Here is a 24,550-nt window from a genome sequence, read left to right on the forward strand (position 1 = left end):
TAACTTTGCCACTAAATGATAATGCTGTTGATGAATATGAATGGGTTGCTAGTGATATTTCTCTCCACACTTTCAGGTCTTCAGAAACCTGGGAAACGCTAAGGCCTAGAGAGGAAGTGAAAGATTGGTTGGATGTGGTATGGTTCAAAGGGGCCATCCCCAAGCTCAGCTTCACAATGTGGATAGCGAATTATGATCGACTTCCTACTAGGTCCCGGCTTGCGGCTTGGGGAATGCAAATATCACCAGCATGCCCGTTCTGCTCCTGTCACGACGAAACAAGGGACCACCTTCTCTTAACTTGCCGGTACAGTCGGGATGTCTGGAGGGAAGTTTTCCACCGTTGTTTATCCCCTACAGCAACGATCACCAACTGGTCGGAATTGCTGTCTTGGATCAGAAGCGCCCATTCCTGCAGCCTAAACCTCCTCAGGAAGCTAGCAACTCAATCAGTCATATTCCACCTTTGGAAGCAGAGAAACAACCTTGTGCACAACCAGGTATCCATCACGCCCTCAACCGTTTTCCGAGGCATTGACAAAGAGATAAAGAACATCATCTCAGCAAGAAGGCTGAGAAAGAGATTTAGACCCCTTATGAGCATGTGGATGAGATAAGGGACCTAGGATAGTCTCAATTATATGTACCATCTTGTTTTTTCTTCTTTTTTGCCAAGATGGTTCAGAACTAAGATATTACCTTGTAAGATCTTTCCTTCATTATATGATATTTACAATTTAGCAAAAAACAATCTCAATTTTTTCTAGTAGATCAGTAAATACCAAAACCACCTACTTTTACTTGCACGTTTTTCTTTCCCATGCAAACTAATGAACTATAACTCTAGTCTCTAGCAACTGAGTTGTTTAATTTATGTATTTTTTTTAACACGTTTAATTTATGTATAGAAAATCATAACAAATCAAACAATTTTTTATTATTATTATTTTTTTTTACGATTTTTTGTTTGCAGAAAACGCTGTGGAATAACAAAGACAACACTGTATAAATTAAACCATGTAGCAAATCACTGAGGAAGTAAATCTCTGATGTAGCGGAAGCCTTATAAGATAGAACTAGAGATCCGTTGATTCTTAGAATACCCGGAAAACTAGGATAATCACAAAGATCTTATTTAGTCTAAGAATGCCTAAGATCAATGTCTTCTTAAATTCGTTGAGATCACCAATGATCTACCGAAAATAAGGAACAAAAGAGAAATCTCTTAACTTTTATTAATTCAAATCATAAACTGAATACAAACTTAAGCCTAGACGGCTATATATAAGAAATCATAAAACCCTAAAACATTAAAGATAATTATTCAAATAATAAATAAAACACTAAATAATTATTCTAAATATCTATCTACATCATTCTCTCCGGGTTGGAAAAGATTCGTCCTCGAATCTTGATCGTAGTCTTCGAATCCAAAACGTTTTCCAAGAAAAACTCTTCCTCGAATCTTCAATAGCATGTTTTGCACGATTTTTGCACTGATTTGTTTGTAACTTGAATCTTCACAAATCCGTTTTCGCACAAAATTTGCACCTGACAGATTATTAAGATTCTGCAGAAAATCTTCACCAATACGATTTTGCCCTAACTTTGCACGCAAAATTTCAATGGAACCCTCTTTGAAAATAAAGTCAGTATGAAGAACATCGTCTTCATATATATCATAGATTGGATCACCATAGATCTCTCGATAGATCTCATGGTTCTCTTCTCTCACAACAAAAGGACTTTCGTCCTGGATAGAATAGATGCTTATACTCACCATGACATCCAGAATCGTTCTTCGATTGAAAAACCAAAGAGACGCAGCTCTGATACCACCTGATGTAGCGGAAGCTATGATAACACAATGAATCCTATTTAGTCTGAGAATACCTAGGATCAAAGTCTTCTTGATTCGTTGAGAACTCTCGAGTTCTAGCCGTAACAAGGAAATAAAGGGTTTCAAACCTCTCTTTTATAAAATATCAATATCAATAATCTGCATAAAACCTTAGCCTCAAAGACTATATATAAGAAAACATAAAAACCCTAACACATAAAGATAATTATCCTAATAATAAATAAAACTTTAAATAATTAAAATATTAGAATATTCCTAAATATTCTCTCTCCATCATTCTCTCCGGGTTGGAAAGATTCGTCCTCGAATCTTAACCGTGGTCTTCAAATAATATGTATTTTCCAGCCATCCAATAACAAAATTCTTGACTCGCAGGTAAGCAGTCTTGACATACTTCATCAATATTGACTTTTGTATAACGGTGTATCAGACGTGCCATGAAGAATTGTGGAATACGTGCACTCTCCATAATAATATAACAAGACGTAAGAACATGTCCCTGCGCCATATCACTGTCCCATGCAACAGCCGCCGACAGAGTACATATCAATTTCACAAACTCACCCTTGTATCTAAAAGCTTGATCTCTAAGCAAGCCTTCAATTTGCACCATCAATTTGATCTTCACATCTACCGTAGCAAAACACATCACAAGGATCTGAAATTTTATCTTCATGTATTCGTTATGATAAAGAGACAAAACCCCTGATATGTCCATGCTCCTTACGAACACACCTTCTTCAATTGGCTTGGAATGGCTGCACACGTGGACATCTTCTCTTGATATCATGCTTTGACTTTGATTCACGGCCACGTCTCTTGATAACTGATCGTTGATGAAGTTTATGTTATCCTCATAGTAGATATCATAAACTGGATCACCAATAATCTCAATGTAAACAATTTGTTCACTTTCCACGAACAAACTCTCCATGATTCCAGATTGAGTTTTGATTAAGAAACCAAAACTAGGATAATCACAAAGATCTTATTTAGTCTAAGAATGCCTAAGATCAATGTCTTCTTAAATTCGTTGAGATCACCTATGATCTACCGAAAACAAGGAACAAAAGAGAAATCTCTTAACTTTTATTAATTCAAATCATAAACTGAATACAAACTTAAGCCTAGACGACTATATATAAGAAATCATAAAACCCTAAAATATTAAAGATAATTATCCAAATAATAAATAAAACACTAAATAATTAAGATATTTATTCTAAATATCTATCTACATCATTCTCTCCGGGTTGGAAAAGATTCGTCCTCGAATCTTGATCGTAGTCTTCGAATTCAAAACGTTGTCCAAGAAAAACTCTTCCTCGAATCTTCAATAGCATGTTTTGCACGATTTTTGCACTGATCTGTTTGTAACTTGAATCTTCACAAATCCGTTTTCGCACAAAATTTGCACCTGACAGATAATTAAGAATCTGCAGAAAATCTTCACCAATACGATTTTGCCCTAACTTTGCACGCGAAATTTCAATGGAACCCTCTTTGAAAATAAAGTCAATATGAAGGACATCGTCTTCATATATATCATAGATTGGATCACCATAGATCTCTCGATAGATCTCATGGTTCTCTTCTCTCACAACAAAAAGACTTTCGTCCAGAATAGAATAGATGCTTATACTCACCATGACATCCAGAATCGTCTTCAATTGAGAAATCAAAGAAACGCAGCTCTGATACCACCTGATGTAGCGGAAGCCTTATAAGATAGAACTAGAGATCCGTTGATTCTTAGAATACCCGGAAAACTAGGATAATCACAAAGATCTTATTTAGTCTAAGAATGCCTAAGATCAATGTCTTCTTAAATTCGTTGAGATCACCAATGATCTACCGAAAACAAGGAACAAAAGAGAAATCTCTTAACTTTTATTAATTCAAATCATAAACTGAATACAAACTTAAGCCTAGACGGCTATATATAAGAAATCATAAAACCCTAAAACATTAAAGATAATTATTCAAATAATAAATAAAACACTAAATAATTATTCTAAATATCTATCTACATCAATCTCTTATCACATTTGTGTCCACGGATGAAATTTACCAGTGGCTTTCTTTCAATGAATGGTTGTTGAATAGCAAAAGAGATCCTGGCAGGATTTTGAGAATAACAGCCCAACCAATAATATGGAGTTATAGAGACAGTTGTAGTTTGACCAACCTATATATATGTTGAATATAATATGTTATTAAAAAAAAAAACTAAAAAGCTTAAAACAGTTAGGACTGAGGAATGGTAGAGAAGTGGATAGAAGATTACAACTAGGTTTCTTATATAATTTGAAATCTTCTTTTCATTTACATGGATCAAATTATAGAAAAAGCCAACAAAATAGAATTTCAGATGTATGACCAAAACAAAAATAAATTCCAAAATGTAAGAAAATAATAGTTCTTTAGTTTTGTTACGTTCAATAATTAAAAATCAAAATGATATTTTTTGTTGCCTTTGTGTTTACTCTCTCTCTCTCCGAGAGAAAGGAATAAAAAAAGATCTCTTGCTGATATTTTTTTTTCTGCTTGGCTTCGCTTTGCTTTGCTTTTCCTCTCCACAATATTCTCTCCTTTTTATTTTATTTTATTCTATCTTTCGCTTCTCTGCAAATCTCATCGTTCTCGTCGCTGTGCGCTTCTCCGATCTCCGCCTATTCAAAACCTTGGGGGGGGAGTCTCGCGAAAGAGGTATGCGCGAAACATTCAGCTTTTTGAATTCGAATTCGTCTCTTTCCACACTTCGAATCTCTTCACTCCTGTATAGTATTAAGTTATCTCGTGATTAAATCCTCTCTTGTATTGGAATCTGAGTCTAATCGAACCCTGGTTGCATGCGTTGAACTGTTCCTTAGTTTGTGTCATCTTCGAATCTGATGGTTAAGCTCTTTGGGAAACAGATGTTCTCCTCTTAGATTCAATTCGGAAGAAATCAATAATTTTACACAAAAGCCACTATGGAAGAAGAGAGTAACGTTACCAGCAGCTCCCCTTCAACACCAGTACAAAGGCTTAGGCATCGAAAACGCTCCTCCACTGAGGTTCCTTTCTTTTCCTTTTTTTCAGTTATAACTAACTGTTGCATATGCTCTTTGAATCTGTTATGACTCGGTTGCATTAGTTAGTTGGAGATCTGTTATATATGCTGCGGTGTTTAGCTTAGTCACATTTACTAAGGTCTCTCCCCACGAGTCCGTTACTATTTTATATATCTTGTGTTCTTGTAACCTTCTGAAAAGTTGCTTCCAATAATAAAGATCTCTCTTTTACTTGTGAACGTAGCCAATTTGATGAAATCTCTGTGTTTTTTATTTACACTCATGGTAAATTAGCTCATCAATGCAAAAAAAAAAAAATTAAAAGTAAGTTTGATGAGTTTTTTTTTGTCTTGGTTTGTGGTATTTGGTTAGGTTCTTGATGGGGACAAAGTGAATGCAAGCCCTCTGCTTGTTAATGATCGAAACAAGTACAAATCTTTCATGATCCGGACTTACTCTACACTATGGATGATTGCGGGTTTCGTCATGGTTGTCTATATGGGACATCTTTATATCACTGCCATGGTGCTTGTTATCCAGATCTTCATGGCCAAAGAGCTCTTTAATCTGCTGAGGAAAGCACCTGAGGATAAATGTCTCCCTGGGATCAAACAGCTGAACTGGTACAGTTATTAGACTATTGGCTCAGAAGATGTATAATGTTGTTCTTAACCCGTCTTGCTTTGTTTGTTTTCCTGCAGGCACTTCTTTTTCACTGCCATGCTTTTCGTGTATGGCAGGATCCTTAGTCAACGGTTAGCTAATACTGTGACTGCTGACCAGTTCCTCTACAGGCTTGTCACCGGCTTAATCAAATACCATATGGCTATCTGTTACTTCTTGTATATTATAGGTTACTCTCTTGCTCCATCATTTTGTTTCTTTTTGGTTTTTAATTATCTGCGAAAATGGGTCTTAATCCCTTGCTTATGGAGTCTCTGCTTTAATGTATAATTATAATGAATTGCAGGTTTCATGTGGTTCATTCTAACATTGAAGAAGAAGATGTACAAGTACCAGTTTGGCCAATATGCATGGACCCACATGATTTTGATAGTCGTCTTTACTCAGTCCTCCTTCACTGTCGCCAACATATTCGAAGGAATCTTCTGGTACGTTTTTAACAATTTCAGCATATAATAATCTTGACCACCTTGCTTCCTACACTTTCACATTTTGGCCCCAATCTGATTTACTTTTCTTCTTTGTTAAAATTGTAATTGTCTTCTTGATTGATCAGTTTCTACTTTTGAATTACAGGTTTCTTCTTCCAGCGTCTTTAATTATAATCAACGACATCTTTGCTTACATTTTCGGTTTCTTCTTCGGAAGAACGCCCTTGATAAAGCTATCTCCAAAGAAAACATGGGAGGGCTTCATCGGAGCCTCTGTCACAACCATCATCTCTGCATTTGTTGTGAGTATTGGTTACCTCTGGCCCTATTCATTTCATTGTATCTTCATCAAACCTCTGCCTCAATATGTTCTGTTCGTGTAATGTTTCAGCTGGCAAATGTTTTGGGTCGTTTCCCATGGTTGACATGCCCTCGTCAGGTGAGTCTTTAAGAAACGAAATTGACACTTATCTTAAACCTGATCGTTGAGGGAGCTTATAGTAGATCTGTGAATCATTCTGCAGGATTTGTCCACCGGCTGGCTACAATGTGATGCTGATCCATTGTTCAAACCCGAACCTTTTACTCTACCTGCGTGGATTCCAGGATGGGTAAGCTTTAGTATAATGTTGCATTGCTTGCAAGAAACTCACCCATGTTCAAGAAGACATATTATAACTGTTATCAGTGGTTCAGACTTTCTGGAAACTTTCTGAACTTTTTACTACACTTTTGCAGTTTCCTTGGAAGGAAATGGAGGTCCTTCCTGTTCAATGGCATGCTTTATGCCTCGGTTTGTTCGCATCAATCATAGCACCTTTCGGAGGGTTTTTCGCTAGCGGGTTTAAAAGAGCATTCAAAATCAAGGTTTGTATTCAACAACCAGCCAAATTTGAGCTAAGCTTCGCTTATGTGTTAAGATACACATCTAACTTCTAACAAAACCTTTGATTCATAAAAAATGTAATCGCAGGACTTTGGTGATAGTATTCCAGGACATGGTGGAATCACTGATAGAATGGACTGCCAGGTAACTCTAGTGAAACTAGTATGAGAAATTGCTTGAGAGAGCTAATTTAATCTTTTATCACAAATTTAAAGTATTTATGAAATAGTTATTTTTAAAGAGTAAATTTGAAATGTGGTATCAAACTTGTGGTAAAATTGAAAAAATTTGAAGGCTATGGGTTCATTTGAAAATGCTAAAATGTGAAAAAATGCAAAACCAAACAGGGCATACATACTATTTACTTGATTTCATTTTTTTTACCCCCATCTTTGAGCATCCATATTCAGACTTTATCTTTTTTTAATGTCACAGATGGTAATGGCAGTATTTGCTTACATATATCTCCAGTCATTTATCGTCTCCCAAAGCGTTTCGGTTGACAAAATACTGGACCAGGTAGTTTAACTTGTCTATTTACATTTGGACTTAATTACGTTTTGCAACGAATCAATTCAATCATGTGATGTCGTTTCATTGTAGATATTGACGAACCTTAGCTTCGAGGAACAACAAGCTCTCTTCTCTAGATTAGGGCAAATGATCGGTAACTCATAGTGTCCACTGCCCAAAACTTCTCTTCAGATTCTCCAAGAACTCTGGTTTATCCTTTTATCTGTATCAGTTCTAGGGACAATAAATTTGAAATTGGATTAAGATTTGTTTTCTGGCATTGTAAATCCTCTTGAAGGTTGTCCAAAGTAGAAGTTTTTTCTTTAAAGTCTTGTCATTTGATACAAATAGGTTTGAAGTTGTATCTTACTATCTACGTATGCAGTAGCATCGGTGCTTCATTTGTATTTTGTATATGGTTAAAGTTTAAACAAACTATTTTTTTTTCTGTGGTTCCACGACTCGATTTGTTAGGAAAGTTGGTGCATATAAGGTGATGATTGTTTTCTTACTTTTTAAATTGTAGTTTTTGATTTTTCAGTAAATTTTAGTTTTTAGAAAACGTTGTTAGTTTTTTTTTTTTTTTTAGTTTTTAGTCTTTACTTATAAAATTAATAAAATAAAAATATTATTAAAGTAAAATGTTTATTCTGAAAAAAATGTTATCAAAAACTGTAAATACGAAATAAAATTACTGTAAACTCTATACATATGCAGAAATTTGATCTCAAATCAAAATTAACATCTTTGAAATTTGATAGCTTAATAAAACTATGTAGAGCCATCGTTGCAATAACTCTTATCTGAATATGTATGTTGTATCTTTGATTCTCTCTTAGAATCTGTCATTTTCTATCCCACATACTAAAAGTCTGTTCAATAACATATCGTAATGAAAAATCTCGTTTGTTAAATATTTTTTATAACTACCAGGTGGTTTAGGAAAAACGTTCGCAGATGTGATCATGAATCGAACCAGATCGAAACATTCAGCTGTCGACGGACAGGATGATATCTTTCTCTATATATGGAGTAAGAAATCTAAGTCGACGAGGATAACTAGAATACCATATATAATACTTTTTGAAATGTGCAGTTAAAAATTGATGAGGTCTCTTCATTGTTAGTGCTAGAACTTTTGCCTCATAAGATGATCTCGGAATAACTATATGCATATGTAAACAATATGTATAGCTAAATATTCATACTCAAGTCGGTTTTATTCCATATTTGTTGAATCTTTTCTTACAATAATGACATGAACATGTGTTCTATCGATTGCACTGATAAACTCTTTAAAGTAAGGTTAGTAATGTTTGTCAAAAAGAAAAAAAGTAAGGCTAGTAATGTTTTTGTATTGTAATCTTGGATGAGCTACCGTTCCTGTCGACTTTAAAGAAGCGAGAGAAATTGTTGAAACTCTATGAAAGATTGCATGAACTCATCTAGATAAATTTTAAGCAAATGAACCATCATATTTTCGAGAACATTCAACAGTTCATAAAATTTTCTGCTTATGGTTTCTTGTGAATGACCAAATATCTTCTCAACATATCTCTAAGTTACATTTTGAGCACATATGTTAAGAAATATTAGCCTAATATAATCTCATATTTCCCACAGCTTATCTCTTGGCCTGATATATTCTCATATTCTCAGTGTATACGTATTGACACTTCTATAGTTTTATATATTATATGTCATAAACAAAAATAATTATGAGAATAAGTTTTTTCTACCAAAAGAATTTAGGGAATTTATATGGATAATAACCTCTAAAATATCTTTATCTTTTGTATTTCAACTATCAATTTATATCGCCAATCTTTTGATAACATGATTGATAGCTTTTTGAATATTGGTAATAAGAAATAAATATAAAATTATTTTCAAGCAACAAAACTTAAAAATGGATTTTTTTTTCTTTTGTTTAGAAATAGATAACTGATTAAAAATTAGTTTATCATTTTTTAAAAAAAATATTGATTGGATGAAAATTAATTTTTGGAAAAACAAAAACAAAAAAAAATGTTCCAAAAAACGGGAAATATCAATTAATCTCTAATAGGCGCACGAAACGGGTAATTAGGCTTTTGTGTAACAAAAGAAAAAGGCCTTTCAAAATAGTTGTTTATGTTTGGTTAACTAATGTAATTTTTTTAGGATATAGCGATATTTCATAAGCTAATTTTATGTGAATATATTAGTTATTTGGAATGATTTACAAATGACAAATATATTTTATCATTTTGTAAACAGGATATACTGATCGTTTGAATATTAATTAGTTATTTGGTGGACGTCTGCAATGTTAGCTTCTTCCCCACCTTTCTCAGATTGGCGTTGCTTGTAGAATGGGGTTTTATTGCCGGTCTTGCTGCCATAGGAAGTGGAGTCATCTCGGTTTTAAGATGTTTTGGATTTCACTTGGCTTCAAGAGGAGAAAATACGGCTTCGGAGTGATGTTCCCCCTTCCTCTTCACCGCTTAGGGGACAAGTCCGGTAGAGAAAGTTGAGAGCTATTAAGCTCCCATGGTTTTGTTGTTCCCGTCTTGTATTGGACCTTAGGTTCATACCGGTGTCCCAGCTTGGACCTTGAGAACAGTCTTTAAACGGTCTTTTCTGCTACTTCAGAGGAATGATGTATATTCAGACAGCTGGAGGAAATCACTTCTTGTTTGTTTTGTCTTCTTCATTCACGTGATTTTGAGTCTCCTTGTTTGCCTGTTTCTGTACAATCTCTCATCCGGGTCTTCCAAGTTTGTATCGCTATCTCTAGTCATGTTCGTTTGGTCGTTCCCAAGCTGAATGGATAAATTATAGATTATCTTTGTTTCCATGTATTTTACTTTTTTTTCTTTCATGGAACCAATTTTAAAAATCCTATATTTTGTAAACCTCAAATTTTGTTTCATAAAACGATATTTACATTCTTAACAAAGAAAACACGGAATATGTACGACCAATTGAATAAAAAATTCAGTTTAGTTGTTAAACCAAATGAAAAGTCTATACGGTTTAGCACCTTGATTAAAATCTTTCTAGTTCGTCTTCTTCCTATATTTTTTCAGCTATAATTTCATTTCCAGTGGCTTCTTTATGAATTTTAAGACTTTTTTTGGTAGACGAATTTTTAAAATATCTATATTATTAAAACAGAAATACACTTATAAATCAATACTATTAAAACAAAATCACAAAAGTTGCATCCAACTTATTTCTAGGTAGAATTTTTTTAAATATTATATAATATATTTAATACAACTACAATCTAAATATTAAAAACAACTTGCCCTATCATTTAGCATATGATAAGATTTTAATTAAAGGAAGAGATCATTCAAGGCTCATTTATATCAGATACATTACATTGATCTTATTTATAGAAAACAAATCACGGTGATCTTATTTATAAGAACAAACATTAATGTCTCTAGATCTTAACTTTTTAACCAAAAAAATATTTTAATTAGGTTGTTAACATATCTTAATTTTTTTCGAAAAAAATCGTAGATTTAAGTTTTAGATATTCACAATAGTAACAAACAAATAGTTTAGAATATATCTAATACGATCTGGCATCTTTAAACATATTCCTCATAAATATTTATAACAAAATTAAACTAATACTGATATATAAATAAATTTTGGTTTTCTCTAATATAGTTTTGTTCATTAGTTTGAATAGTAAAAATTTCACTAAAGACTAAAATAATAATTCATTTGATTTTATGTAATATTTAAGAGACTATAAAATTTCAATCAGAATTTTTAGTATATTATCAGATTTTTTTGAGTCTTTTACTGGGCCAACCTGTTTGTGTCACGGGTTAATGACTGTTTTTAAGATTTTTACCAGGTTTCATTTGATTTTTAACTAATAGATTTTTCATTAAACTCGAACTGGATTATATATGGATTTATATAATCCATGGATTTACCGTCTTAACCGCTGAACCGGATCAGATATAAAAACACTGAATAAAACCAAAGATACACATATGTACTTTTTTTATAGCCTGAATAAATAGATGATAATTCAAAATAGTAATTAATATTAACTAATATTTTTTATCCAACAATCAAATATGCGCTTTTAAAATACGGATCAAAATCTAGTTATATTTACATTCAAAAATATGTCTACCATTTCATGTCCATAAATTACCATGAAAACTGTATTCACATATGAAATTACCATAAATTCACAAATCACAAGATTAAGCATAATTCATAATTTATTGAACTTAATCTTTCAATACAATAGTTTCACAACAATCACTTTTCCATCATAATTTCTTTTTGTCTAAGTTTTCTCGTCCACAATTTTTCGTCAACTTTTTTGTCTACGATTTTGTTGACCATACATTTTCTGTATATGTTAAATATATAAATTATACCAAAATGAATAATAAAATTTCATATCCTGAATATTTACCAATAAAAACAAACCAGTGGTCCTCGGCGGCTATAAGAAAACAAACTCTTATGAGTCTTTGAGTTTTTAACAATTCCACCTAGGTCTGGGCATTTCGGGTATCGGTTCGGTTCAGGTATTTCGGGTTTCGGGTAGTTCGGATGGGGTGCTAGAAGATCCATTTAATACTTGACTTATTTTCTGTTCGGTTTGGTTCAGATAGTTTTGGGTTCGATTCGGTTTGGATAATAAATGTAGGAATCAGAAAATACCCGGAAAAAATCTGGTTCTCATTTGGATCGGTTCAAGTTCGGATAGTTCGGGTAATTCAGATAATTTGGATAAAATATCGGTTATTTAGGGTAAAATATCAAATACTTAGGATGATTTAGATAAAAAAAATTGGATATTTCGGATTACTTTGGATATTTTGGATAAAACTATCCGAGTAGTTTCAGATATTTTCGGGTAGTTTCGGATATTTTGGGTAGTTCGGATACTTTTTTTGGAGCAAAAGTTCGGATACTTTATAATAATTTATTTATTCTCAACTATTTTCAGATAATTTTAATAGAATTTTAAATTAAAAATATATATTTAGTTATGTTATATGTATATATACTTAATATTTTTTATATTCGGGTACCCGTTCGATTCTCGGTTCGGTTCCGGTTCGGTTTAGTTATTTCAAATATAAAAATATAGGAACCGTTTGGATATTTGAGGGTATTGGTCCGGTTCGGTTTAGTTATTTCAAATATAAAAATATAGGAACCGTTTGGATATTTGAGGATATTAGTCCGGTTCCGGTTTCGGGTATTTCGGTTCGGTTCCGATTCGGTTCTTCGGTTCCGGTTATTTTGCCTAGGCCTACGTACACCAGAAACAAAACTCTTATGAGTCTTTATGAGTTTTTTTAACATTTCACCCAAAAAAAAACTTATTGAGTCGCCGAGGAATCGTGGTTTCCAGTACGGTCTCATTCAATAATCCTTTTGACATTCGCTCTTCTCTTCTAACCTCAAACAATTCACGTTCATAAGTTTGTAGAGATACAACTAAATGAACAAAAAAAAAAAATGTGAACTTAGTTTGTTATGATATATTTTGGAAAATACACTTGATATACAAGAACATAAAATGGAGATCGATCGATCTCAGATATGTTTTCCTTTGAGACATTTAAGATTGTAACTATTAGTCAGAATCTTTAACAAGTGTACCGACAAAATATCTATATAAAAACCAGTTGTCAGTTTACAGACCGAGTTCAATAGGGATCGCACGAGGTAGGATTCCAAAACAGGAATTTTACCTCTTAGAACCAAAACTGTAACTTTATTTAATTATGCTTAGTTTTAATTTTTACAAACTTTTACGAGTCCCCGACGACTTCCTAGAAATAAGCCAGTAGTTTCCAGTACAGTCTCATTTCTTTGACATTTCCTCTTCTCTTTACGTTTTTTCGCTTATATATATGAACAAGGGACTTGTTGTTTCATCAACCACTGTTATACTTTCTTCAAACTCTCTTTTGCTCTATCTCTGTCATGGCGGCTTCTTCTTCCTTGCCTCACGTTGTCTTCCCGAGCTTCCATGGGCCAGATGTTCGTAAAGGAATCCTTAGTCATTTACACATTGTCTTTGAAAGGAAAAAAATCACTATGTTCAAGGATCAGGAGATGGAGAGATGCCAGCAGATTGGATCTAAACTCATACAAGCCATTAGAGAAGCAAAGGCTTCCCTCGTTTTGATCTCGAAGAATTATGCTTCTTCGAGATGCTGTTTAGATGAACTGCTTGAAATCTTGAAGTGCAAAGAATCTTCGGGGCAGATTGTGATGCCGATTTTCTACGACGTTGATCCGTCGGATGTAAGGAAACAGAAGGGAGATTTTGGGATCACATTTAAGACAACCTGTCAAGGTGCAACAGAGGAAAAGAAGCAGAGATGGATAGAAGCTTTGACATGTGTAGCAACCATAACTGGAGAAGACTCTCGTACCTGGTTTGTTACTTGTCTGTCTCTTTTGGCTCAATGAACCAGAATATTTTTTATCTTTCTTAATATATATGTGATTCAATGGTGAAGTTTCTACTAATTTAATAAGATTTTCGTTTTCCTTTTTGTCAGGGCTAATGATGCTGCGATGCTCGAAAAGATTTCCACAGTTATGTTGAAACAACTGAAAATTCAAAAGCTTAAGGAAAAGTTTAGGATTCACGATTTAGATCATAATGGTTTCATAACTAACCATGAGCTTCGATATGTGATGTCAACAACCGATAAACAAGCTCGTAAGATTGTGGACAAAGCAACCGATAAACAAGTTCGTAAGATCATCAAGGCGGCTGATGTTGATAATGATGGTCAGATCAGCTTTGATGAGTTCGTCAAATTCATCGAAAACGACGAAAAGTGAGGAATTCTGAACTCTTTATAATTATATGCTTTAAAACTGAAGAACAAAAATTTTGATGCCTTTACAGGGAAATTTCACCATGATTTAGAACATTTTTGTCATTCGATAGTGAAGTTTCCATAATTTAATAACGTACTGTTTTTTTTGTGTGTCAGTATTAATATAGAAGATGAGGTATGGTGGAAAAGTTTGCCACAGAAGCAGTGTCATGGAAGGAAAAGAAAGATATTTTTCGAATTTTTTGGCCGTTCGATGTAAACCAGAATGGTTTCATAATTGCAGCGGACTATCAAAAATATAAGTTGAAAATTATTTGGCAAAAAGAAACCGATGAGGATGCTCGTTATTTCAAAACATTTTATGTTGATTGTGATGGTTGGGTCAGCTATGACGAATTCGTCAAACTGACGAGGTGATGCAGTGCATTTTTATCTTAGTTGGCAGGATACATTGTGGGTGTTTGATATGTTCTTCAATTCTTGAATTGGTTTTCTATTTTTCTTTTTATCCTAAAAAGTGTTATTCTTTTTCTTTTGTTAGAGTTTCTTTATAGCTTCAAGTGATGTTAGAAGTTCAAGTTATATAAGAAACCATGAATCCTTGTTTTCACATTTTTTGTTTTATAAAAACCTAATAAAAACCCAAAAGAGAAAAATCAAACTTCACATAAGAATGTGTAACCAATCCTATTTTTAACGATAATGTTGCGTTATCTATTGGATTTTAATTCGCATCTTTTAACCCAAAAAGTGATAATAAATAATAAGATGAGACAATGTGTGGAATATCCCCAATTAAGGTCCAAATTTGCTGAATGCCCATAATTATAGATAACCCAAAAATGAGTAATTTTTTTGACACTGTGCAGACGAAAATGCCCTTATACTTTGTCGAAAACAAGTAACTCTAGATCTAGCAGCTAAATATTTACATAGCATGTAACAATCTACATACCAACTAACATATCCGCTAATAATTTCAGTATCATCTAACAATCTATGTATCAAACAAATGTATCGACTAACAAATCATATATCAGTTAATGAAACTATTAACAATTAATTAGTTATCTATTAAATAGCTCCAAATCTATTTGTAACAGCTAACACTTCATGTATAGATTAAGAATCCATTAAAATTTAAATAATAGCAGGTAAATAATAAAATATCTACTAACGTATATATTATCTAAATGTTGATTATGATTCGAAATTGGAAACATTGGAATTGGGATGAGATAATAAGATTAGCATTATGGGTGTCAAAAGAATCAGAATAAAAAAATAAAGATTTATGTTGAATTAGAAGATGATTTAAAGAATTTGTAAGAGAGATAAAGAGATTAGAACACATAAAATAGAGAAGAGAGAGATAGAGATAAGGGTATTATAGTCATTAAAAATATTAAAAAGAAACAATGTTATATGACAAATTACATGGGTTTCTGGGTGCATCTACTCTAACAAGATCCCCAACTCAATATGCGTAAAAACATATGTAGTATATCTAACACTAATTGTGAGGTATCGCATATATTAACTTTATTTAAAAATGTAACATTATTAATCAAGATTTTTTTTCATCATTAATCAAGATTGTGTTTTAAACCAGCCCAAAAGAAAAACACAGCTCGAAATAGGTCATATCTTAGTTCATGATCTGAAAATTTATTGTCATTGGGGAGAGAAGAAACTTTATTCCGTCGGGATAACATCTCGTCATTAAATCATCAAATCATCAAATCCTCAGCGCAAGTAAATGATATTGCTTTTTATCTGCCTTTGAGTGGCGGAGGCGAGTTGTAGAAGGGTGTGATGAGGTTGATGATGACTTCTTCCATTTTTTCTCTCTCCCAGTCCAATTGATGACAGTTGCTTGAAAGGCCATTTTGGTTAGCGTTATCTACCACTATGTACCAATCTGGATTAGTCCACGTTTGATGTCAGTCGCGCATAACATTGTGCATATAGTTAGGTGATGTTCGTGTGATCCATCCGGATGAAGATGCAAATCGATGTTCGTTTTGTGCATTACAATGCTACATCCAGATGGATCATCCAGCTGAATTTTTAAAAACTCTTCTCAAATTCATACCCAAATAAAGGTGAGTCTTGATCGTGCATCTAGATGTAGATGCATCTAGTTTAGTTCAAAATGATAAATGACAAAAATGACCTTTTAAAATCAAAATATTATTTTTAAACCGTAAATCCTATTATTTTGCAAATACATTTTTTTGTCATAACCAAAAAATATATTTTTCTCGCAAAAACTGAAAACACATTTTTTCGCCAAAACCGCAAAATGTGTTTTTCCTCAAAAAGCGTATAATGCACATTTCCATAAAACACACACTATACAGCCAAACCAGTAAAACCACACTTTTCGGCCAAAACCGGAAAATGTATTTTCCAGCCAAAACCCAAAAACGCATATTTCCGCCAAACCCCAAAAGAGCATTTTCCGACCAAAACCCCAAAAAGCATTTTCTCGTCAAAACCAGAAAAACACAATTTTCCTTCTAAAACCAGAAAATGCATTTTCTCGCCAAAACCGGAAAACACAATTTTCTCACGAAAACCGGAAAACGCATTCTCGCCGAAACAGGAAAACACATTTTCCCGCCAAAACCGGAAAAACGTATTTTTCCACCAAAACTGGAAAACGTATTTTCCGCCAAAACCGGAATACGCATTTTTCCGCCAAAACTAGAAAATATATTTTTTAGCTAAAACTGGAAAAGGTATTTTCGCGCCAAAACTGGAAAACATATTTTCCCGCCGAAACCGCAAAAAATATTTTCTGCCAAAAAAGCAAAAATGCACTTTTACCGTCAATCAAAAATCCACATTTTCCGCAAAAATCTCAAAAATGTATTTTTCCGCCAAAATCGCGAAAAAAAACTTTTCCCGTCAAACCCTCAAAACGCACTTTTTCGTCAAAAACACATTTTCTACCTAAACCGCAAAACGTACTTTTCCCGCCAAAACCGCAAGAACTTATTTTTCGCCAAATCCATAAAAACGTATTTTCCGCCAAAATCACAAAAATGCACTTTTTCATCAAAAACACATTTTTTCTAAAAAACAGCAAAAATATTTTCCGCCAAAACCGTAAAAATGTTATACTGCTATTTTTCCGCCGAAACATAAAAAAATATATTTTAGTCATTTTATTAAAAATCCACCTGGATGCACATGTAAGTTAAAAAATAAAAAGCAAAGGAACATAGCTGCATTCAGATAATTCATTTAGATGCATGGATGAAATGAAAAAACGAACAACATCCAGATGTTTCATCTGGATAAAACATATAGATGAACCATATGGATGCATCTTCTAGATGTACAAACGAGCCTTACGTGATCATGTGTTTTGATTAATTGATTCCCTCCCCGAAAACTTTTTGATTAATCTAAACTCGGCACGTAATGAAAGAAGAAGTCTTCGTGTTGAGTTCGGAACTCGGTGAAGAATATTAAGATGATTTATTGATTAGAGATGAACCCGGTTAAAGATGATTTGAACCTATTAATTAAGCTAGCTTTAGCACATATACCGTCTCTGACGGATAATCTAATGTGAGTATAACATACAAAGCAATATGAGGTTTACAAGGAGATAGTTTCGGCAGATGAAGAAGATTTTGGAGTTTTTCCGGTGATGATGATGTTAGAAAGAAGTACACATTGAGATTTGAAGAATGAAAATAGAAAAAACCTACAAAAATTATGAACACAAACTGTAAATATCCAGTTTAATTAAAATTACGAGGAACCCGAATCATAACATCGCGTAGATGAATAATGAAATAAAATAACTAATGAAAGAAAAAGAAGAAGAAGAACAGTAATCTTTACAATGAGAGTGGTTTATGGTACTTAAACAACTTTAAATTACTAGGCATTTTCAGGTTCAGAGGAGGAGGACGATGTTGAGCTGATGGATGATACGCAGCCTTTAAGGCGATCAAGAATAGCGTTTTTAGTCTTCGTAAGGCTTGCGTGTGATGTCAGAGGCAGCCCTTCTTTGACACACTCGTCGTACTTCTCTAGTACCGCCACGATGTTTGAGAAGTCCGGCCGCTTCGAGGGGTTCTCCGACCAACACCTCTTGATCAGGTGAGCTAGTGCTGGTTGACAGCTCGCCGGCAATGGCGGTCTCTCGTTCTGCTCATATTAATAGATAAATATTTAGTGTCTCATGCACGTAACATATTCAAGTATGACTTGTATCCCAAGCAAACACTACACACATGACACAATCTCAATGTTCTTTCACAAAATGATAACAAGATGTTCAGAGACTTGACCTTTTCAGCGACTGCGAATGCGGCTTGCACTGGAGTCATGCCTTGGAACGGAAGCAAGGCAGTGGTGAGTTCCCATAGAACGATCCCAAAGCTATAAACATCCACTTTTCTAGTATAAGGCTTCTCCTTGATCATCTCTGGAGCCATCCATCGATAAGTTCCCATATTACCCTTGGCCTCTCTGCATTGCGTCTCAAGACAAGAAGTCCCAAAATCTGCAACTTTAACTCTCATTTCATCATTCAAAAGCAAATTGTTGGACTTAAGGTCTCTGTGGATAACACCCTGTGAGTGAAGATACTCCATTCCTCTAGAGATGTCTAGAGCCAGCCTTAGTACAGTTTCGATAGATAGCGAGTACGGCTCTTTCTTGTTTAGATACATTCGGAGATTCCCTTGGGACATGTACTCAGTTATTATGCAGTATACAGGAGGTTTCTTGCACGCCGCAATAAACTATGTATTAAAATAAACTAGTGGTTAGAGACTTATATGTTCTAAAGACAAGATCTTTGTTCTGTTTTTTTTTCTTTCTAACCAAGATCTTACTTTATCTAATAAAAACATGTTTAGACTTTGGTAAAAAGATAGAGAGATTTTTGACCTGGACGATGTTAGGGTGAAAGAGACGAGAAAGCAGAGCAACCTCGGACTTAAACTGCTGTTCGAGCTTAGCCCTTGTCTCTTCCTTGTGTGTAGGGATCCTCACCATCTTCACAGCAACGGCTCTTTGTTTGTAGATCCCTCTGTAGATTCTGCTGTGCGCTCCGGAAGCAAACTTGTTTCCGATAAAGAGCTGCGAAAGATCAGCGGTCCATTCCTCTCTTTCGCCTTTAGACGCTTCCCATGTCTCCACGTTCTCGGACTCAAGAATCATCGACCAAGACTCCATACTGTCGAATCTCTTCTTCTCCATCGTCTCACTTTCTGCATACCGGTTTGTTTTCGATGAAGACGGGTTAGCTGATAAGGCCGGGAAGGAAGGCTCTGCAGGGAACTTGGATCTTAGAGACCGTCGAAACGGGTTGAAACATGAACCAGGCATGTTGAAAATCAGAGGAGAGTTTGCTTGGAAGACAAGGAAGGGTTTTGAAAGCAGAGGATCTAGGGTTTTGTTAAACTAGGGTTTTCCTTCTGAAAGTGTGAATAGATTTCAAGAAGTGCATGAACTGATTCAGAAACATGGATTCGATAGGATCTCCCGATAATATAGCCGCGGTTTCATTAATTTTTCTCGGAAATAAACAAAAACAGAAACAGGGAAAAGAAATGTTCAAAGAGAGGTTTTTAATAATTTAAACCAAGAAAGATTATGTCAAAAGGAGGAGACTTTTACAGGAAGGAAACAGAAACAGAGAAGGAAACAAATGGGTTTCATCTTTCTTTTTTCCTAGAAGATAGAAGAACAAGGAAAGTTTCCGGGAAAAATCAACAAAGGAGGGAGAAAATTTTCCGGGGAAAAAGACACGAGAAGATGGAAAAGCACCAGAGAGGTTATGATACGAGTTGTGTTTTGGAAGTTAAAGAAGAAACCAAGTGAACAAGGAACGGATCCAAAGTAAGAGATATTCAAAGGTTTCTCGTGATTGCTTTGTTCAAAAGTTGGCCTTTTGAGCTAGAGAAAAGAGTTATAACTTCTCATGAGAACAAATCAAATCTTGTTCGGGTTGTGTTGTGAATGTTAATGCCAACTGGTGTCTTTTTAAATTGGAACTGAATTAATTAGTCACCAAGTTACCTACTTAAATTGTTACATAACATTCAATCCAAGATATTATTTGCAAAGTAATTTTGACACATGTCATCTTTACCATCATTTTCACTAAATGAATGTGACATGGTTTATATTAAATGTGACATGGATAATTACATTTAATGCTTAATTTTGAAAATTTTGATAATCTTTTTAGAATATGATAATAAATCTATCTTATTAAAGTAGAAGAGTTTAAATTTTGTTTGACAACATAGATAGCAGTTCAAAAATAAAATAGTGTTGTTTGGAAACATGGATAGCATTAAGTTAGGAAAAAAAATAATGCTATTAAAAAAATTAGAAATCCATTACATTATATTAAAAAGTAATGAGTTTATGTTACTTGATATACATATTTAAATCAAAATAATAATTTAAAATTAATTTATATCAAAAATTCATTCAAACATATACATATATTCAAAATTTGATTTTTACTAACATATTTTCCAATAACCATTTTAAAAATGTTTTCAATATATATAAGAAAAATACAATACAAAGCCCAATTTCAAACACAAGCTTAAATTATGGTTTTTATATTTCACTTTGAAATTTAAAAGTATAATATATGTGATTATTTATATGATTGTACCTATAAAATATTATTAATTATAAAAAAAATTATCTGATGGTACCTATAAAATATGATTAATTATATGATAACACATAGCTCTGTAACCTATGATGACACATATAAGATATATAAAAGTGATTAGGGGGGGTCGCTTGGGTTCGTTTTCGGGTCTCTTTGGGATTTCGTATTCGATTCAGATCTTTGAGGATTCGGTTCGGATTTGGATAAACAAACACACTAAGAACTAGGGGTGTTCAATCCGGTAAAACCGAACCAATTAAAACCAAACCAAACCGAAATAGAAAAAATGGTTTGGATTTGGTAGTACCGAATATACCGAATGGATGTCATTTTTAAGAAACCGCGGTATATGGATATGGTTTGGTATATAAACCGATCAAACCGAATAAACCGAATAAACCGATCAATTAAAATGTAATAGTATAAGTATATGTAAATTATATAATATAATAAATAATATATACCTAATTTATTTTATTGGTATGCTCTTCCTACTTAAATGTTTATTTTTGTTATTTAATATTTTATTTTAAGTTCAATTTTTTTTTATAAAATTAAAAAAAAACATATTTTTTACTTTTTTGTTTAATAGTATTATGGATTACTGATATTTCTTACTTTTATTCTATAAAACTATTACAGTTATTAACTAAATATGTTTACTGATTATTTATATAGTAAAATGAAAAATAAATTATTTAAAAACCAAAATATCGCCATGTTATAACTATATTTAAAGCCGATATATAATCTTATAAAGTAAAATTCAAAAAATATTTTAAAAGATAAATATATTTACAGTTTTTTGGTATAAAACCGAATAAACGAAAACTGACGGTATATAAACCGAACCAAACCATATTAAATATGGTTTTAATATGGTAGCTATTTTTTATAGTTCACAAGCAGTAACTTAATTTATATGTTTTGGATTTTCAGTGATAGCATATAAAAAGATCAAAATAGCACTAAATCAAGTTTTTGTTTCCAAACTAGCACTCAAGTCCAAAAGTCACAAAAATAGCACTCAAGGGGTGGGGTTTAGGGTTTATAATTTAGGGTTTAGGGTTTAGAGTTTAGGTTTTAGGGTTTAGAGTTGAAAAGTGAGGTTTTGGGGATAAGATTTCAAATTTTGAAAAATAAAAAAATTTAAATTTTTCAAAAGATAAAATGCTATTTTGGTCATTTTAGTTTTTGAGTGCTATTTTTGTGATATAAACTTAGAAAGGTGCTATTTTGGAGATTTGCCCTATATTAAATCATGTGATATAAAATTCTAAATTAAAAAATCTTATTGATTAAGGATCAAAAATTTAATTGAAAATGATTATATTAAATTAGTATCGTAATTAGATATTTTAAAAGTTTGTTTTTAGTTAAAATGAAATATATATTTAGTTTTCAAATAAACACGAAATTAATTAAAAAATTAAATTTTTGTTTAAGTGAAAAATAAAATATACATTTATTTTACACAAATTCGAAATTGATTAAATATTTAAAAGCTTTATTTTAATGAAAAATGAAATATGTTTTATATTGTAAAAAGGATATGAAAATATTTTTATTCAGATACAATTTGAGAGAAAATATAGCAATATATATTTGATTGGTTTGTTATAGAATATTCAAATAACTGAAATATTTAAAGAAAAAATAATTTAAACAACTTTCTAAAGGTTGTCCAAATTAAAAAAAAAATCACACATGAACTAAATCATGACTTCTGCTTTAATAGTGTCGATATTGAAACGTTAAAATAAATACCATCAGTTAATAATTGAAAAGAAGAAATACAAATCATCTTTCCAAAGAGACACACTAAATGCCCATAAAATTTTAATAACTGAATAAATTACATCAACTATTCAGCTAAAAAAATGCTTTACAGAAACATAAGACAAACAAAAACAAATACAAATGCTAAACTCTGTAAATAAAACATAAAACTTTCTTTCCATTATCCTTGGGTTTCAATCTGCTTAGATAAGTTAATGCTACTTTTAGTTAAAAATAAATTAAATATTTTAAAAAATTTAATGTATTTACTCGTCTGCCCGTAGGGCGGGTTTATCCTAGTGATATATACTGTACAAAACAAAATTATATTTATTCAAACTGTAACTTTGATTGGGATTTAAAATGGAGTTAATATTTTCAATGAGAACAGTAAATAACCGGTTATTTATGCAAATATATGCTCTAGAATAAATTCTTATCCTAAAACTTATAGAAATGTAAAATATACAATTAAGATGAAGATAGACTTCTTTACAATCAAAATATTTATTGAACAAATCAAATCTTGTTCGGGTTGTGTTGTGAATGTTAATGCCAACTGGTGTCTTTTTAAATTGGAACTGAATTAATTAGTCACCAAGTTACCTACTTAAATTGTTACATAACATTCAATCCAAGATATTATTTGCAAAGTAATTTTGACACATGTCATCTTTACCATCATTTTCACTAAATAAATGTGACATGGTTTATATTAAATGTGACATGGATAATTACATTTAATGTTTAATTTTGAAAATTTTGATAATCTTTTTAGAATATGATAATAAATCTATCTTATTAAAGTAGAAGAGTTTAAATTTTGTTTGACAACATAGATAGCAGTTCAAAAATAAAATAGTGTTGTTTGGAAACATGGATAGCATTAAGTTAGGAAAAAAAATAATGCTATTAAAAAAATTAGAAGTCCATTACATTATATTAAAAAGTAATGAGTTTATGTTACTTGATAACATATTTAAATCAAAATAATAATTTAAAATTGATTTATATCAAAAATTCATTCAAACATATACATATATTCAAAATTTGATTTTTACTAACATATTTTCCAATAACCATTTTAAAAATGTTTTCAATATATATAAGAAAAATACAATACAAAGCCCAATTTCAAACACAAGCTTAAATTATGGTTTTTATATTTCACTTTGAAATTTAAAAATATAATATATGTGATTATTTATATGATTGTACCTATAAAATATTATTAATTATAAAAAAAATTATTTGATGGTACCTATAAAATATGATTAATTATATGATAACACATAGCTCTGTAACCTATGATGACACATATAAGATATATAATAGTGATTAGGGGGGTCGCTTGGGTTCGTTTTCGGGTCTCTTTGGGATTTCGTATTCGATTCAGATCTTTGAGGATTCGGTTCGGATTTGGATAAACAAACACACTAAGAACTAGGGGTGTTCAATCCGGTAAAACCGAACCAATTAAAACCGAACCGAACCGAAATAGAAAAAATGGTTTGGATTTGGTAGTACCGAATATACCAAATGGATGTCATTTTTAAGAAACCGCGGTATATGGATATGGTTTGGTATATAAACCGATCAAACCGAATAAACCGAATAAACCGATCAATTAAAATATAATAGTATAAGTATATGTAAATTATATAATATAATAAATAATATATACCTAATTTATTTTATTGGTATGCTCTTCCTACTTAAATGTTTATTTTTGTTATTTAATATTTTATTTTAAGTTCAATTTTTTTTATTAAATTAAAAAAAACATATTTTTTACTTTTTTGTTTAATAGTATTATGGATTACTGATATTTCTT

General features: G+C 32.2%; 3 protein-coding genes across 4 annotated transcripts; 2 read left to right on the forward strand and 1 right to left on the reverse strand.

Annotated features, from left to right (window-relative positions):
- Window positions 1-4,315: 4,315 nt before the first annotated feature.
- Window positions 4,316-7,887, forward strand: LOC106349095 (phosphatidate cytidylyltransferase 1). Of its 2 annotated transcripts, none has more exons than XM_013789003.3 (12): window positions 4,316-4,570; window positions 4,780-4,920; window positions 5,290-5,540; window positions 5,619-5,770; window positions 5,888-6,029; window positions 6,178-6,334; window positions 6,424-6,471; window positions 6,557-6,643; window positions 6,771-6,899; window positions 7,006-7,062; window positions 7,354-7,437; window positions 7,522-7,887. In XM_013789003.3, exons 2-12 carry the CDS (start codon window positions 4,837-4,839, stop codon window positions 7,594-7,596), a joined length of 1,266 nt encoding a protein of 421 aa, XP_013644457.1. In that variant the 5' UTR covers window positions 4,316-4,570; window positions 4,780-4,836; the 3' UTR covers window positions 7,597-7,887. The 2 variants fall into 2 exon arrangements, with proteins under 2 accessions (XP_013644457.1, XP_022548211.1); XM_022692490.2 differs by having other exon boundaries at window positions 4,374-4,570; window positions 4,735-4,920.
- Window positions 7,888-13,284: 5,397 nt separating this feature from the next.
- LOC106349110 (disease resistance protein TAO1-like) lies at window positions 13,285-14,882 on the forward strand. Its single transcript, XM_013789024.3, has 3 exons — window positions 13,285-13,856; window positions 13,983-14,267; window positions 14,427-14,882. The coding sequence occupies exons 1-3, from the start codon at window positions 13,399-13,401 to the stop codon at window positions 14,527-14,529; spliced, it is 846 nt and encodes a 281-aa protein (XP_013644478.1). The 5' UTR covers window positions 13,285-13,398; the 3' UTR covers window positions 14,530-14,882.
- A 3,132-nt stretch (window positions 14,883-18,014) lies between these two features.
- On the reverse strand, window positions 18,015-20,252 carry LOC106380620 (serine/threonine/tyrosine-protein kinase HT1). The gene is made up of 3 exons (XM_013820428.3): window positions 19,188-20,252; window positions 18,584-19,039; window positions 18,015-18,440 (listed from the first exon to the last, which is right to left on the reverse strand). Exons 1-3 carry the CDS (start codon window positions 19,626-19,628, stop codon window positions 18,171-18,173), a joined length of 1,167 nt encoding a protein of 388 aa, XP_013675882.1. The 5' UTR covers window positions 19,629-20,252; the 3' UTR covers window positions 18,015-18,170.
- Window positions 20,253-24,550: the final 4,298 nt, after the last annotated feature.

Source organism: Brassica napus, chromosome A9, assembly GCF_020379485.1.
Source record: "Brassica napus cultivar Da-Ae chromosome A9, Da-Ae, whole genome shotgun sequence".
NCBI classification, from domain to species: domain Eukaryota; kingdom Viridiplantae; phylum Streptophyta; class Magnoliopsida; order Brassicales; family Brassicaceae; genus Brassica; species Brassica napus.